A 15483-nucleotide genomic window follows, 5' to 3' on the forward strand; every position below is an offset into this window, starting at 1 on the left:
TTTTTTACATAAGCAGAAACTTTTTTCCCCCCTTGGAAAGATATTGTGGGAGGTATTTTGCCTTCAGTGCTTTCTCTTTCCTGCTTTTTTTAAAATTTAATTTTAAAATTTTAAAGTAAATTTAGTGCGAGTGAAAGTGAGGGGGGAGCCAGCTGGGGCTGGAGCCAGGGAAAGAGGGAGGCAGATGCAGCAGAGTTGGGCCTCCCTTCCCGCAGCAGCTCCACCCCAGGACCCCCTCACTCTCTAGGCCCCCTTCTGCCACTGCTACTCCCTTCCTCTCCCTGCAAGGCTCTTTTGGACAGGGATGAGGAGAGCCTGTCCTGATGGGTGCTCATTCACCCTTCAGGAACCCCTGCCTCTGCAGAGCCGCTTTTCCCTCATGACCGCCGAATATCAGGGCCCCCCAGTCCCTGTCTGCTTACTCCCTTCAGTCACTATGGCTGTTTGGCTTTCAGCTCGGTGGGCCCAGTTTGTCTCCCACACTTGCCCTGCTTGTCCACTAACCCGGCTGCATAGTTGGTTGCCCTGTTGATGGGATCAGAGTTGGGCAAGCACAGAGAGAGACGGACAGACAGACAGAGGCGCAGAAACCCGTCTGCAGCAGTGAGGATTCAAGGGGCTTCTTTTCACTACGAATTTTTGTGGTCACATGAGTAGTGCACTTGGCTCTGTAACGTGCGTGTATACATAGGTGCTCAAATTTGAGGCTGCTGGTGTGGGCTGGAGCTATTTCTAAGGCATATGAATTATGAGAACTCTGTAGTTGAAAAACTCAAGGCCCCTTGAGCGGTACTGAAAATGTTCTGTTTCTTAATCTGGGTGGAGGTACACAGGTGTGTTCACTTTGTGAAAATGTATCGAGTGGAAGACTTAGAACTGTGTGCTTTCTTTCTGTGTGCCACACTTCAGTTAAAAAGTTTATTTTTTAAAAAGGAAGGCACAGCCTCAAAAGTAAAGGCCGAGGGTTACAAAATAATAATAATGATTATTATTATTTAAATAAGAAAGTTCTCCAGCCTGCTTTGCTCAGGCCTCTCCACTAAGGAATGGTGGGAGGGCTTGTAAAAATTAGTGGGCTGATAAAAAACCTCTCAGGCCTGTGGCCCATGAGGCTTCCTTCTTCCACGTGTGCGGAGTGCCTGGAAACCACCTGCAGACTTAGGTTTAGCTGTAGGATTTTAACGTCTCAGGACCAAAGGATAAAAATTGGTAAGGAAGAAGTTACATGCCAATTACATTTTGCTGTCAACATCTGGAAAGCAAAATTGCAGCTGTTCTCCCCCTCCCCATTACCACCTCTTCTTTTTTTCTGCACACTTAAACTTTTTGTACTTGTGCCATCCATACTTCGGTTTTCTGCACTGTTAAAACATTTTCACGGCTCTGATGAAATCAAATTGTTGGGTTTGGGCTTTTAAAAAAATATGTATGTATATGTATGTATCTTACAGTCTGACAGTATAATTTTTTGGAGCGATTTATTTGAACAGGCCCGCAATCAGTTGATAATCCCCTTCCTTTTCTTTCCCCTTCTTGGCCTTTCCAGCACCATTCAGGCCAGAAGCTTGAGGGAGAACGCTTGGCCGCTCTTGCCTCTGCTCCTTTGGGCAGGTACTGACAGCTTCGCCCTCCACGGCCCTTCTGCGGTGTTTTTGTTTTCCCTTCGCCCCCCAAAAATATTTGAACCAAAAAGCCTCTTTTTTTTTTTCCTCCACCCACAGCAAACTGAAAGGGCTAGTGAACCGTGATTCAACAGAGCGAGGGCGCCTCTTTTCTTCCTTAGCATTAATTAACTCAAGTTCGTTAGGACGTTGGGTCTGTCGCCCACAGTTTTCTCTTGTGTGTGCTGAATCGGGTCATAGAGGGAGACTTCCCATGCAAACAGTTTGTGTTGGAGCTGGAGGACACAGAGGGGGAGAGAGGGTAAGAAAGAAAGGGAGCCAGTGAGGGACGGATTGTGGCCGAGGGGTGGGCATGGTCCTAAGCTCTGGGCACCCTGGTGCCAGCCTCCGAAGGGGCTAGACACCAGGGGAATAAGGATTCTCGGGTTTCCTTGGCAATGATTCTGATAATAAAATAGTTGGGGAGAACAATACATTCTGAGGGATTGAAAAATGTCTTCCTTCCAACTCCTAAAACTGTACATTTGGGGGAAGCCGCTTGCTTGGACAGGGCCCATCCAGCTCCCCTGAGCCCTCGAGCAGTGAAAACCTCTCGGGCTCTTCCCATCCTGGCCACCCGCTCTCTGCCCCAGGCTCTGGGCACTGCCTGTTGCCACAGCAACTGCAAGAAAGAGGTTCTCTCTGGGTCTAGGGGAGTGCAGACCAGGCAGAGGGCACCCGGAGCTCAGAGAAACTCTCCTCTTGCCCTGGCTCTTCTCTCCTGTGGCAGGGGGAATAGACCTGGCAAAGCAAGGGGGTGTCAAAACATCCTGACGGAACTCATGGAGCTCATGAAGAGGACTTGGGAAGACCACAGGAATTGTCTCCAAAGTGCAGGGCGAGTGGTGGGGACAGGGGAGAGGACCGTCTTCCCTGGAGGATCCCCAAGCCTTTTCTGGGGTCAGTAGTTGGCAGCCGGGCCTTGGGCGAGTTTTCAACATTTTGCTGTTTGCTCTGGCCTCCTCTCTTGCCCTCCAGATATTTTCTCAATGCGCCGGGCACAGACCTCATCTTCACCTGCTAGTCTCCCCTTCCCATGCCTTTTGTCAATTTTTCAGTTTTTCTTTAGAGAAAGTTGTGAAGTTGGCTTGTGGGGTTCTTCCTTCTTCCCGGGCCCTTGACCACCATGGAGTGACACTTTCCAGACCGACTTGGTGGGTGAGGCTCAGGCTTCTTCGCACTGCCCTTGCTCCTTGAAGCCCTTGGCTGTCATCTGTCCTGTGCGTTCGTTCATTCTGATCTTCGGAGGGTCCCATCCTCACATAGCTCCCTGAATGGACGACTGGGCTCTGACCTTCCCGGCTTTTACTTCTGTTTGGTGACATAAGAAAGTTTCAAGCAAAACAGTGAATTAAAGACTAGGGTTTTGTTTCCCATACTCTGTAGAGGATGAAAGTAAACAATTTCCAGTTGCACTAGAGAGAATAGATCGTCTTCCCCAATACCTCTATTCCTGCCCGATTTTATTCAGTGCCAGGAGGGAGAGGGGAGATGTGCCTGGAGCAGGGTGGTGTTTGGAGCCAGAATGAGGCTGCCTGTTGGCCCGATCCCAGGCCACCGCTCCCGGTTTGTAGTCAGGAGGAGAAAAGGAAGGGAAGGGGGTGGGTGTTGGTTTATAGGAGTGTGCAGCCTGGTTCTGAGGCAGGCCTCATCCTAGACCCAGCAAGGGGTGCGGGGCAAATCCATTCAGCAAGCTGAGGTTGCTAGAAAACCCCCGTCCGGTCCGCCATTCCTGGGCAGAGAAAAACAGGCCCAAGTCAGCCAAAAACCCGCTTTGTCCAAATTCTCCGAGCCTCCTCACAACGTGCATATTCTGGTTTCCATGCTTGGCGGTTCCAGACCCTTGGATGATTTTACTCTGGCTGCAGAGCCCCTTCCTGCCTGCCCCCCCAGAGAGGGGAGGCCCCACCCACCTCTCAGATAAGCAGCCGGCCCCTTCCTTTTGCTGCCTACGGTTCTCTTTCCATTTCTGTCCGGGAGTCGGGCCACTGCTTTCTTGTATCCCTTCTTCTGTGGGACAAGATGGAAGATCTCAGGGATACGAAGTTGGCTTCTTTTCGGTTCAGGCCAATGCTGAATTATAAAATCCCAGGAATTGGACAGGCTAATCAGGGCTCTATTTGTGGCCTTTTAAAATTTCCTGCATCTTTTTTCACCCAGGCTGCAGAGATGCAGTAGTAAAATGGATCCTGATATATCTGGTAATTCCTATGTAGGTTTTGTCAGTTATTTGCACTGTGTATAGTTATCTAAATTAACACGGACATATATAAAACTAGCATGTGTCCAGGGTCTGAAAGAATAAATCTGAGCCTTAAAGCAAGCAGGATGTGGACAAATAGGATTTTTTTTTTTTTTAAAGATAAAGTGACCTCCAAATAGTGGCCCTGTTTTTAAAGATATAACTTCTTGTGCTTCTAGATGTTTCACTATTGGCAGGTATAGGCCAGTTGCAAAACCTGTCTCAGGCTGGGAAAATTATTTTGTTTCCTTGAAGATTTTTGAATACTGTGTATATGAGTGAGATTCTGTACACATTTCCCTGTTTTCCCTTAAATAATCCGGAAGGCCTCATTTGTTTTGTTGATTTTTGGAAAACGACACATTTAACTTTCTCAAGCTAGAAGCAGTCAGTTTAGCTAGTTTTTCTTTTCTTTTCTTTTCTTCCCCTTCTCCTTCTCATTCTTCTTCTTCTTCCCCCTGTCCTAGAGTCCTTATCTTTTCTCCTTGCTCATTTTTCCTTTTCAGCTGCGTCTTCTTTCCCTCCATCTCTGTCCTTCTCTCTCTTTGCAGTTTTGGGCCCAGCTTGTCTTTCTCTCTCAGGATTGGGCTTCCTTCTCTCTTTCTTTCTCCCTCCCCCTATTGCTCTTCTTCCTACGGCCTGCTCATTCTTTTTCTTTTGGAGGCACATTTTTCCTAGTGATGGCTGAAACCAGCATGGGTATTTCAGAAATGTTTCAGTGAAAACTGTTGTTGTTTTAAAAAAAATCAAATTCTATATACGTGACAGTAATGAGAGAGGCTTTTCTCTCACAAAGGCAGAAAAATTCCTCTCCACAAACTAAAAGCCCATGTGAATTTTAAAAGTCTAATCTCTGGCTTCTGGGATTTTTCTGTTAAATGAGGGAAAATACCTTTCCCCTCAAATTTCCCTGCTTTTCCTTAATTTTTCCTCTTTGTTGTCTTTAATTTTCTTTTTTGCTCGCTACTGTCACCAGCATCACTGGCTTCCTTACCCCTCCGTTTTTTCTCTCATTCCCTTTCTCCCCTTCCCTCTCCTTCTCCTCCAAGGCTTGCCTGTCCCCTTGCTCCTTCCATCCCCTGAGCCCTTACATTTTCGGGTGGCTCAGCCCTGGAGAAGCCTTGAATCCTCAGAGGTTTTTTTTTTTTGCCTTGGCTCTAATCGGGGTGCAGGGTGCAGAGTATCTGAGCTCCCAGCCAAGACCGAGACTGGGACAGGTAATCTTCCAACAGGAGCCTCTACTCTCTTAACAAAAGGGGGACAGTCCCCTTTTGTCTGGGGTTTCTGAGGGGCGTGTCCAGGACCGAAAGCCGCCATCAGTGGCATTCAGGAGGAGGGGGCTGTAGGGGTCGGTTTGCCAAGTGTTTCTATTGGAACCTGAGCGATTCTTCTCTGTGTGCCCCACAGGAGGGAGAGAGACCCAGTCATTAGAAATACCCTGGCTGCTCACCCAGGAGGGCTTCCCCCGAGAGCCAGATGCCTCTGTGGGAGCAGGGTGAGGGGAGAGTGCTGCCTGGGAATCCTCTCAGCCCACCTTCAAGGTTACAGGCCACTGGCAGGTGAAGGACAATTGATGATTGTTCTCCTTCCCTGTTCCTCCCCTGGGAAGTGCCTGTTGCTCCTCCTGTTAAGGGAGAATTGAGGGGGTGCAGTGGGTCCCTGCGGCTCCATTGAGACACTCCGTTGGTCCTCCTGGGCCACTTTTATGTGCAGTCTCTCCACCACTCCATCGACCTTTGACCTCTCCCTTCATCCAGGAGTGAATCATGGATCTTGTCCTGTTTCCCTAACTTACAAGTGGATCCTTCCATCCACCATCTCCCTTGCCACCTACCCAGTTGCACCACCAGATTCAGAATCGACCCATGTTTAGCACCCGGCATGGTGGTCTGTGAGATGGAACATGTTAGAATTCTCTAGGAGGCTCACATTGGCCGTTTTCTGTTTGGTGTCTAATATTTAGTATGAATCGGAATACCAGAAAAACACACCCCCATGCCAAATATAAACTCACTTGTAGTTTCTACCATCTCATCTTTATTATTTTTGTTTGTTTGTTTCATCTCATCTTTGGAAAGTAACTTTGCTTCTCTCAAGGTGGAGAGAGACAGGGTTTGGTACCTTATGTTACTCAGCTAATATCCTTGACTAATTGGACCGAAGCTGGTTATTAACGTGATGTTAATTATTGAACACCACCCTAAGAGGCCTGTCTTGCAGTGACACCTGCCTCTTGCTCTCTCGCCTCTAACTGTTTCTCTCGGCCAGTCAGGCCAGTCAGGGCCTGGACTGGGGTCCCAGGTGCTGGGCAGCAGTGTTCCTGTGGTCTGGGTCCAGCGCCAGCCCAGGGCTACATGTTTTGTTTGGGCACACCCCGGGCCCTCTTCCTCGAACCTTTCCGCTGAGCGTAAAGGCCGCCGAGCACAGGGTTTCAGATGGGGAAGAAAGGGGCGAGAGTGAGCAGTGACCTTTCTGTTGCCAGCTGAGGGCTGAGCCTCGCCTGGGGAGAGGGCAGCTGGAGGGACTGGGTTCTGAGTAGCATCAGTCTCTCCCTGTCTGTGTTCACGTCCTCCTCTGCTCTTCCATTGCTTTAATAACTGTCTCCTCCTTACTGCTTCTCAAAGGCCTAAAGCATGGCTGCTCAGGAGCCCCTGCCGGAGGAGAGGACCCAGTGGAGGCTTCCACACTCCTGGCTTCTCTCCCCCATGTTCACCTTCCTGTCTGGGAGGAAGGTCCAGAGCAGGGGTTCCCCTGGGGAGCTCTTCCTGCTGACTCGGGCTGACTCGGTTTCCCCAAGGTTGTCTCACGTTTCCTGATAGAGCTCTTTTCTGCTTTCTTGTTTCCTTTATTAGCTCTCTCCCTTTCCTTTAGGGTTCTTATTTCATGCTCTTTCACCTTGCTCCATATGGTTTGGGCCCTTTAGTCTGAATTGAACGGGGCACAGGTAGGTGAGTGTTCCCTCTCCTCCAACCAAGAGACACTAAACACAGATCAAGTGGAGAGGGCAGAGCTGGAGAAAGCAAAGAATTAAGAGTTCAGGAGGTGGTGGTGGTGGCCGTCGTGCATAGGCAGGACTCTGTGTTTGGAAGTAGTGTCCATCTTCGTGCCTTTGTCACTTCCTCCTGGGGTTGGCTGTTGTGTTTGTGGCTGAGTGGAGTGCTTGTCAGTGGAGTGCTGTGACAGGAGGCTATTTTAATAAACTGTTGCAGTTTCTCGAGCGGAGCTGCATTGCGTTGGCATCCCTCTTCACTGCTAATGGAGCGTGCGTGGCTGGGTGTGGGCCGCTGAGGGAGGCGCTGAGCTCGCTGGGGGCTGGGGAGAGGGAGGCCGTGCGTGAGGTGCTGGGGGGCCTGCCTGCCTCGTCTGGGAGTGCTCCTGTGAGCAGCAGCCAGACCGGGGGAAAGGGTGGCTACACCCTGGGCGCCAGGTCCCTGCCCTGGAAGTGCTGCTGGCATCGACACTTTCCGAGCTCTCTTTCTTCTTCTCTTTCTATTCATAGCACGGCAGGCAGGCTTGTGTGTATGGCCAGGGAGGAAAACTTCCACTCGCCCCTGTGCGTCCCATAAACAAAAAAAGAAATAGAACCAGAAAAAGAGTGTGCGGGCCTTAGAGAAAGAGACTGAAACCAAAACACAGAGAAGAAGGCGCAGCTGCTTTCCCCAAGGCCTTCTGGGGCTCCCTCCCGCCCGACAGCCCGCCCCGGAGTCAAGCCTTTATTTATTTATTTTTCTGGCTTAAAAAAAAAATTCTGTGTCTTCCTCAGTCCTAGTCCCCCTCACCCCCTTCAGATTTGCTGGGTGGCCGCTGCCAAATGGACCCGAGTGGGAGCCTGGAATGAAAAATTCATAACTGCTGGACTTTGCTTGTTCATTAGACGTGAACTTGTCGATTGGGCAAATTGTTTTTGGTCTCCAACTGCCGGGGGCTCTCCCCACCCTCTCGGCTTGCCAGGTTCCCTCCTCCCCTTGGACGCAGCCATTGGCTGCTCGAGGATGTCTCATTGCCAAATAGGTGGATCCTTCTCTCTCTCCCTCCCCCCCTTCCTCCCCCCCCCCTTTTTTACTGGCTTTGGCACAAGCAAATGGATGGGGATTGAGCATGAAAGGGGAGAGAGAGAGGGAGTTTGAGAGAGAGAAAAGAAGCAAAAAAAAAAAAAAAAAATCCAAAACCCAACCAGAGCACATACATACACACACAAACACACACACACACAACACACACACACACAGCCCCATCCCATCCACGTCCTCTCTCTCTCTCTCTCCCTCTCTCTCTCTCTCTCCTTCCCTCCCTCCCTCCCTTGCTCCCTCCCTCTTTTGCACGCTTCTGCCAGCGACGATCTGCAGCCGGTCCGAACTCGTCCTCTTCCCCGGGAATCTGCGAGCTCCCCCTTTGCCTGCGATCAGGCTCAGAGGCGGAGGAAGGCAGCTCGAAGTTTATACCCCTGTGCCGCTGCCAAAGCCGAAAGCCTTTTTCTTCAGCTGCCGCTTTTCCCCCTCCTGGTTTTTGTTTTTGTTTTTGTTTTGCACAGGGGTGGGGTAGGGCGTGTTGTGTGTTGGGGGGGGCGGGTGGGAGGTAGGTTTTGACTTTTAAATTTTGCATATTTTTCTTTTCTTTCTTTCTTTCTTTCTTTATTTTTAACTGGAAGATGATGCGCAGGGGGTGAAACTGAAAAAATTTTTTTTGTTGGCTTTTGTTTACCTGGCGTGTGTGGTAACCAACTCGCTCCCTCTCTCTGCTTGCTATCCCTGACCTTTCTTTCTTTTTGCTCCTTTAAAAAAAATATTAATTTCCCCCTTCTGTGCAGTGGAGCATGGGTGGGGGGGAAGAGGGGGAAGGGTTTGAGAATCCACCCAAGCCCGGCCCCTATTCCCCAGAACACCAATAATAACCCCCTTTAAAACATTTACCTTCCTCCCCTGCTCCTCCCCCTCCCCCCTCCCCCCACCCGCCCCCAACTCACAACTCTGTTGAGTCCAGAAGCTCAGAATCGGGCGTTGGGCTTTGCCGGGTGCTTCAGATCAATGGTAATTATTTAATTTTTTCCAGTTTTATTTTTGTAAACAGAAATCAATTATTATTTAAACTTCAAACAAGCAAACAAGCAAAAAAAAAAAAAAAAAAGAAGAAAGAAAAAAAGCAAAAACTGAGAGCCCGGCCCTCTGTCACCTGACTGAGTGGGAAGGAGGGTGAAGGGGTCAGTGGGGATGGGGCGCAGGATGCCCCATGTAGCTTTTAACCCTAATGTGGTTGATTGATACCACCACCTTATTTGTGTTAACAAGAAGCGTTTTCTTCCTTATTACTGAGATTAACATTAGTATTGGTGTCGATAACAAAGCTGAAATCACATATTTAGGGTTTAGATCTGATTTTTAAAATGCTGGGGTGGATGTTCTAGTCGGAGCAGGAGAAAAGAGAATGAAAACAGCCTGGGGAGGGGGAAGCCAAATCCGTTTCCTCGCTTGCTGGCTCGTGGATGTCATGTTCTCTCTTCTTGGGGGTGGCCAAAAACCTACCAGTGTCCGGGCGTGAGGCGGCCCCCGCATGCCCTGCGTGTGCGTCCACGGGCATTTGTGCAGACTGGACACTGTGCTGGGGCGAGCTGAGACGAGTTCGAGGCTGCGATAGAACATGGAGATGTCATGGGCGCGACAGAGCCTGGCGGGGATACCAGCAGCGTGTGTGTGTGGACGGCAACGTTGTCTGTGCGCGCGTGTGTGTGAGTGAGAGAGAGAGAGAGAGAGAGAGAGAATAGGTGTGTGCTCAGGCTCTGGGTGTCTCTGTCTGGCTGCTGAGGCTGAGATGGGAGCAAGCGGCTGGCTAGGCTGGTGGCAGCTCCAGACCACACTTTCCTAGAACAATCGCAAGAGAAAATTGTTGTGCGGGGGGCGGAGGAGGAGAAGGCGATTTTTCTTGTGCCCCCCTTCTAACGCTTCTTTTCTCCTTTTCTCTTTCCCCCTCACCCCGTCTTCCCCTCCTCCCGTCTTCCCTCGCCCCGCATGCTCCCGGCTTGCCGCCTGCAGGATGAGTTCCACCCGTTTATCGAGGCGCTGCTGCCTCACGTCCGCGCCTTCTCCTACACCTGGTTCAACCTGCAGGCGCGGAAGCGCAAGTACTTCAAGAAGCACGAGAAGCGGATGTCGAAGGACGAGGAGCGGGCGGTGAAGGACGAGCTGCTGGGCGAGAAGCCCGAGATCAAGCAGAAGTGGGCATCCCGGCTGCTGGCCAAGCTGCGCAAAGACATCCGGCCCGAGTTCCGAGAGGACTTTGTGCTGACCATCACGGGCAAGAAGCCCCCCTGCTGTGTGCTCTCCAACCCCGACCAGAAGGGCAAGATCCGGCGGATTGACTGCCTTCGCCAGGCCGACAAGGTGTGGCGGCTGGACCTGGTCATGGTGATTTTGTTTAAGGGGATCCCCCTGGAAAGTACTGACGGGGAGCGGCTCTACAAGTCGCCCCAGTGCTCGAACCCCGGCCTGTGCGTGCAGCCACATCACATTGGAGTCACAATCAAAGAACTGGATCTTTATCTGGCTTACTTTGTCCACACTCCGGGTAGGTTGCTCTCAATCCCTCTTTTGCCCACCCCATTTTATTTTACTTGCTGGCATTTGTTCTGTTTATTGTACCTCTTCTTTCCAAACGATACATGCATAGACGCGATGGGCCTAACTGGTGCGCCCGTCCTGCTGAGGCCTGAAGCACGTTTGATGTTCCATTTTCCCTTCTGTTTCCCTCCACTCTCTCCATTCTTCCTCCTTTGCTCATTTGCCGTGTTACTGATTTTCGTGCATCTCCATCTTTGGAGGACTCATCTTACCCAAAAGACGCTGCAGGTCCTAGGACTGGGGCCAGGATGCCCCAGAATTATCCACGATGGTGAGAGTTTGTGATGAACACCACTACCACAAAAAGAAAAAAAAATCACTCCTTGCTCTGATTTAAAATGAGTCAGAAGAAGTATTGGGGGGCAGGTACTGGTTTTCCTGCAGCGTCCCCTCAAGTCCTGGGGAGACGCCAGATTTGGCACAAGCAGGGTGGGCAGCGGTTCGGTGGAGAGAGGGGCATGTAAAACCCCCGGATATGAGACAGAATGAATAGGAAAGAGGAAAGAAGGCAGAGGCGGGCAGCTTCTGAGGCCCAGATGCCCAGGCGGGAGCTGTTTTGGCTGGGATTTGGCTGACGGAGAGGAGAAAAGTCATTCAATTTCACAGAGAGTGAAAATGAGCACGAGATTCCTTGCGCTCTTACCCTGCACTGTCCCTTCCCCTTCGCTTTTTAGCTGAAGTGGCGAGACCCCCGGATGGATGCCCGCAGCCCCCATACCTCTGCTGGGGGGCGGAGAGGCTCTCCCCAGCATAGGCATGCCAGGGAGTGGGCCTTGCTGCGGAAGGGGTCTTAAAGAAACAAACAAACAATCAAAACTCTGTAAAATCTCCTTTTCCTTTTGTGTTCCAAGTAGTTCCAGCTCTCCTCTTTGCTTTTCCAATTTCACCCTGCATTTTGGGTTGTGTGGTTCAGTTCTCCTCCTCCTTTCCTTTTTTTTTTTTTCCCCCTACCCTTTCCCTTTTTATAATTTCTTTCCGCTTTTGTTTTCTTACAAATTGAAACAGAGATGGCTGGTTAATTTTTAGCCTCCACTCAGCTACGCCCAATTTACTGCCGCCTTTGAAACCTAAACGGGCGGCACTCTGTGATTAAGCAAGGCAGAAGTGTGTTTACATTATGCCCAACCAACTTGTAATGAGAGGGCTACCAAACCTTTCTCTCTCTCTGTGTTTTTTTTTTTTTTCCTTTGCACCATTCCAGTATTTCCCCCCCTTTTTTCCCCCTTCTTTCTCTCTTCATGCGAATGTAAGAGAATGTGGCTCAACTTCAACTCTAGTGAATGTTCTTTCCCGCAAATATGTGTGTGTGTGTGTGTGTGTGTGTGTGTGTGTGTGTGTGTATCTTCCTTCCTGTTCATTCACAAAAAAGAAAAGCAACTCACTTTTCTGCTGTGGTTACCCCCTTGCCTGTTTGGGATGTTGGGAGGAGAGGTATGACTTAATCCAGAAAGGAAATTTTGGGGCACTTTCAGCTTTGCATCAGCGGTGGGATTAGAATCACTGAGAGTTTCTGTGTTGGAGAACTCTGGGGAGGAAAAAGTGGTATTTGAGGTCTCTCTTCGTGCTCATTCTCTCATTCTGAGAGGTGGCTTTGGTAGTTGGTTGGAGGCAGTGGATACCCCCCACCACTCCTGTTGTACCTCCCTCCATGGATCTTTCTAGGCTTGTACCTGACCCTGTGTGACTATCATGGCCCACTCACGAAGAATGACCAACTGCCGGTCCTCTTCCTCGTTCATCCTTTTTCTTTCTGGAAAAGAGACGAAAGAAAAAATTAAAAGTTACTCCCTGATTCTCTGTTTACTCAGCAAATCAGAGTGGGGAGGATGTGTGCCTGGTGGTATTGGAAGTGGCTTGGGGCAGACTTGGAACCTTGAGCTTGTGTCTGTCAGATAGCTCCTCCGAGAGGGGATTCTGCACCTTCCGATTTTGAAACTAGGGCCTCTAAGATGAAATTAATACTCATTTTCCTTTTGAGCCGGCTTCCTCCTACCTTGCTCTGTAGCTGGATCCCTGTAGCTGAGCTGTTTCCCTGGCTTCTCTTATTTTAGGCCAAGTTTTTGACTGCTGCCAGCATGGGGCTGAGGTAGGATGAAGTATGTGTGATGGAGACCATTTCCTGACCAGCCACCTGGGTCCTGGACTGACCAGGCAGGTGTCAGGAGAAGAGAGGCGCCCCCACTTGCCCCCTAGCCATAATGAGATGATTTGCCCAGGAATATGAGTAAATTCATGCCCCATTGCATGCAGCCATGGCCACCTCTGTCCCAGCTGAGGCCGAGTTCCTTGACAAAAGCTGAGTGGAGAACTGAGGATGTTTTCTTATAATTTGTCTATAATTCAAGTCCCTGGACTCCAGATAGTTTCAGTGAAGGTCGGATTTTTGTTGCTGAAATTGCTTTAATTCAAGGGTGCCTTACTGAAGGAGTGGGGGTGAGTTGGTGAGGCATGGGCTACCAGTGGGCCTTGGGTAAGTGGCCTCGAGATGGCATGGAGTGGGCATGGCTTTCTCTCTAAGCCACTCCAGTTTGCTAGAAAATGTCTTCTCCTGGCTGAGCCCCCAAACAGTGTCAGTCCCATAGCACGACGTTCCTTCTCCATGTCCACGCAAAGACATACTCAGTAGGGTGCCACTTGTTCCTTCCTTCCAGTATAAACTGGGGTTGGGGGCTGGGCTGGCAAGGGCTCAGACAAGAGGTAGGTTGGACTCTAAAAGAAATGCTTTCCTTCCTTTCAAACTGGGCTGAAGAACCTGATCTGGGCTGAACTGGTGGTGCCAGGTTTGATGACAAGCAAAGTTGACATGATGGTAAGCATGGGGGCATGGCTTCCCCTCCAGGCACCATTGTCATCTGTCACCCATGGCCCTTGTGGGCGCTTTTTTTTGTCCCACATGAAGCTTTAGGAGGTGGCATGGTTGAGAGGGACTAAAGGACGTGTGTGTGTGACATCAGGAGCTCCACTCCCAGAATACGCGGTCCTAAAAGGCCACCCAGAGTGTTTTGCACCCTTCATGAGGGTGGCCTTCCTGCTGGGAAGGAATGTCGCTGTGTGTCTGTTCCATTTAGGAGGGGACGTTGAGGCAGAGCAGGGTCAGAGAGCACTGCCACGGGGAGGAGGTAGTACATTCCTGCCAATGTCCTTCCATCCAAAGGGGGTGTCCCAGGGCAGTGGCTGGAGACAGAGGGGAGCCTGGGGCCAGGAGGAAGGATGCTTGTGTGAGGAAGGATGGCGGAACTGGTCTGGAAGCACAACTAGACTATCTCCAAAGCTTCTGCAGGGGTCTGGAGGTAAACTGGCATCTTCAGACCCTCCTTAACCTAGGCCTCGGTCCTAGGAAAGAAAAAAAATCTGAAAGTAATAAAATGCTTTACTGAATGGAAATGTCAGCTTCTCCCCATCAGATCCCTCCAACAGGCCCACCGTGGAGGTCCATGAAGTCCAGGTATTCTTTTCTTTATCTCCGCTTTTTCATTACAGAGAAATTTACACATAGAAGGAACCCCCATCACCAGTGCCGACTTATGGCCAGTCTCAGTTCATCCACAGCCCCTGCTGCCCACCTTTACACTGGGTTGTTTAGGAGAAAATCCAGGCATCATAGCTTTTCATTTGTAAATATTTCTGTACATGTCTGTAAAGATAAGGACTCTTGAAAAACGTAACCGCAATATCACTATCACACCTAAAACAATTTCTTTAGTATGGTCGGATAGCTGGTCAGTGTTCACATTTCCCTAATTATCTCCTAATTTTGTTTGTCTAGATCAGGATCCCACTCAGGTCCATGCATTGCAGTGGGTTGCTCCATCTTTCAAGTCTTATAATCTCTAGGTGGTCCTCCTCCTCCTCTTTCATCTTGGTTTCTTTCCTGGCAGTTTCTGGGTTGTTGTTGTGGAAGGAACCTGATGGTTTATCCGGTAGGGTTTCCCTGTTTGGACTCTGCAGGCTGTGTTCCCCTGCATTCTTCAGTGTGCCGCTCTGAAAGGAGAGTCTGCCTCCCTCCTCACCTCCAGGTCCGGGGATAGGTGGGCCTTACCTGTTGCAGGAAATGGATTAGCACCTGAGGATTTGTCTAAGTGAACTTTTTCAAGTGCAAGGTTGCCCTTCTCAGTATAAGAGCTTCATGGTTTTTGCTGTCTGCTTCAGGACTTGGGGCTTTGCGGTGAGCACTGGTTTTCTGGTCCAAGGGAGGGCTCCACGTCTGCGTCCTTCCTCAGCAGTGGAAGGCATTGCTTCGCCATGTCAGCCCTGCCAAGATGTGGCTGATGCCAGTGATGTCCCCCAAGCCTTTGCTGGATTCCTGGCCCGTCTGGTGGCTCTGGTGTGAGTGCACGGTGGTGGCCACAGGCATACCAGCCACCGTCTCCGGAGGCCTAACTCCTCCTGAGGCCCCTGTACCACTTCACCCATGCCTCTTTTTTCTAGGCCCAGAAATGCCACTGGTCTGTGTTTTTGAGGCAGCGCCATCTGGTGCCAGGGCTGTTGAAGACTGCAGGGCCTAGTTACCAGATTCCTAAAATTAGCAAGATATACCAATGTAAGGTTAGATGCCTTTTAGAGCAACCCAGAAGAGATGTCACTGTTGTTCGAGAGTCAGCTTTGGTCATTGTAGGAGTCTTCTGTTCACCTAATTCAGAAGTTGGTTAAAGGGATTAAACCAGCTAATACGTAAAGATACTGGCACATAGCAGAAAAGCAGTGGACGGCAGCTGCTGCAATTCCAATTGTTATGATTCCATGAGCCCAAGGATGTCTCCCTGTCACCTTTACCTGTTGGTACTATTTCTGCCTTAAGGGATGAACTAAGTGAGAGCTAATTTTTCTGTAACATAGCAGCGTTTCAAGTGCTGAAGACAGGGCCCATGGTTCCTTTCCACCCCTCTTCCCAGGAAGCTGTCCGTTCTCCAGGCCAAACGCTGCCAGTCTCTCACGCCTCCCACATTTGATACGGCTCCTTGCGCACTTG

General features: G+C 50.1%; 1 protein-coding gene across 5 annotated transcripts in view; it reads left to right on the plus strand.

The window, feature by feature from the left end:
* NFIX (nuclear factor I X) overlaps window positions 1–15483 on the plus strand; it is a 98225-nt gene that overhangs the window by 17998 nt on the left and 64744 nt on the right. For 4 of the 5 annotated variants that reach the window (XM_068536862.1, XM_068536864.1, XM_068536865.1 and 1 more), the window contains exon 2: window positions 9930–10461. In XM_068536862.1, coding sequence (XP_068392963.1) covers window positions 9930–10461 — 532 coding nt within the window. Of the gene's footprint in view, window positions 1–8550; window positions 8931–9929; window positions 10462–15483 lie in introns of those variants that run through there. The other variant, XM_068536863.1, reaches the window with a different exon arrangement.

Source organism: Eschrichtius robustus, chromosome 2 (assembly GCF_028021215.1).
Source record: "Eschrichtius robustus isolate mEscRob2 chromosome 2, mEscRob2.pri, whole genome shotgun sequence".
Lineage (NCBI taxonomy): Eukaryota > Metazoa > Chordata > Mammalia > Artiodactyla > Eschrichtiidae > Eschrichtius > Eschrichtius robustus.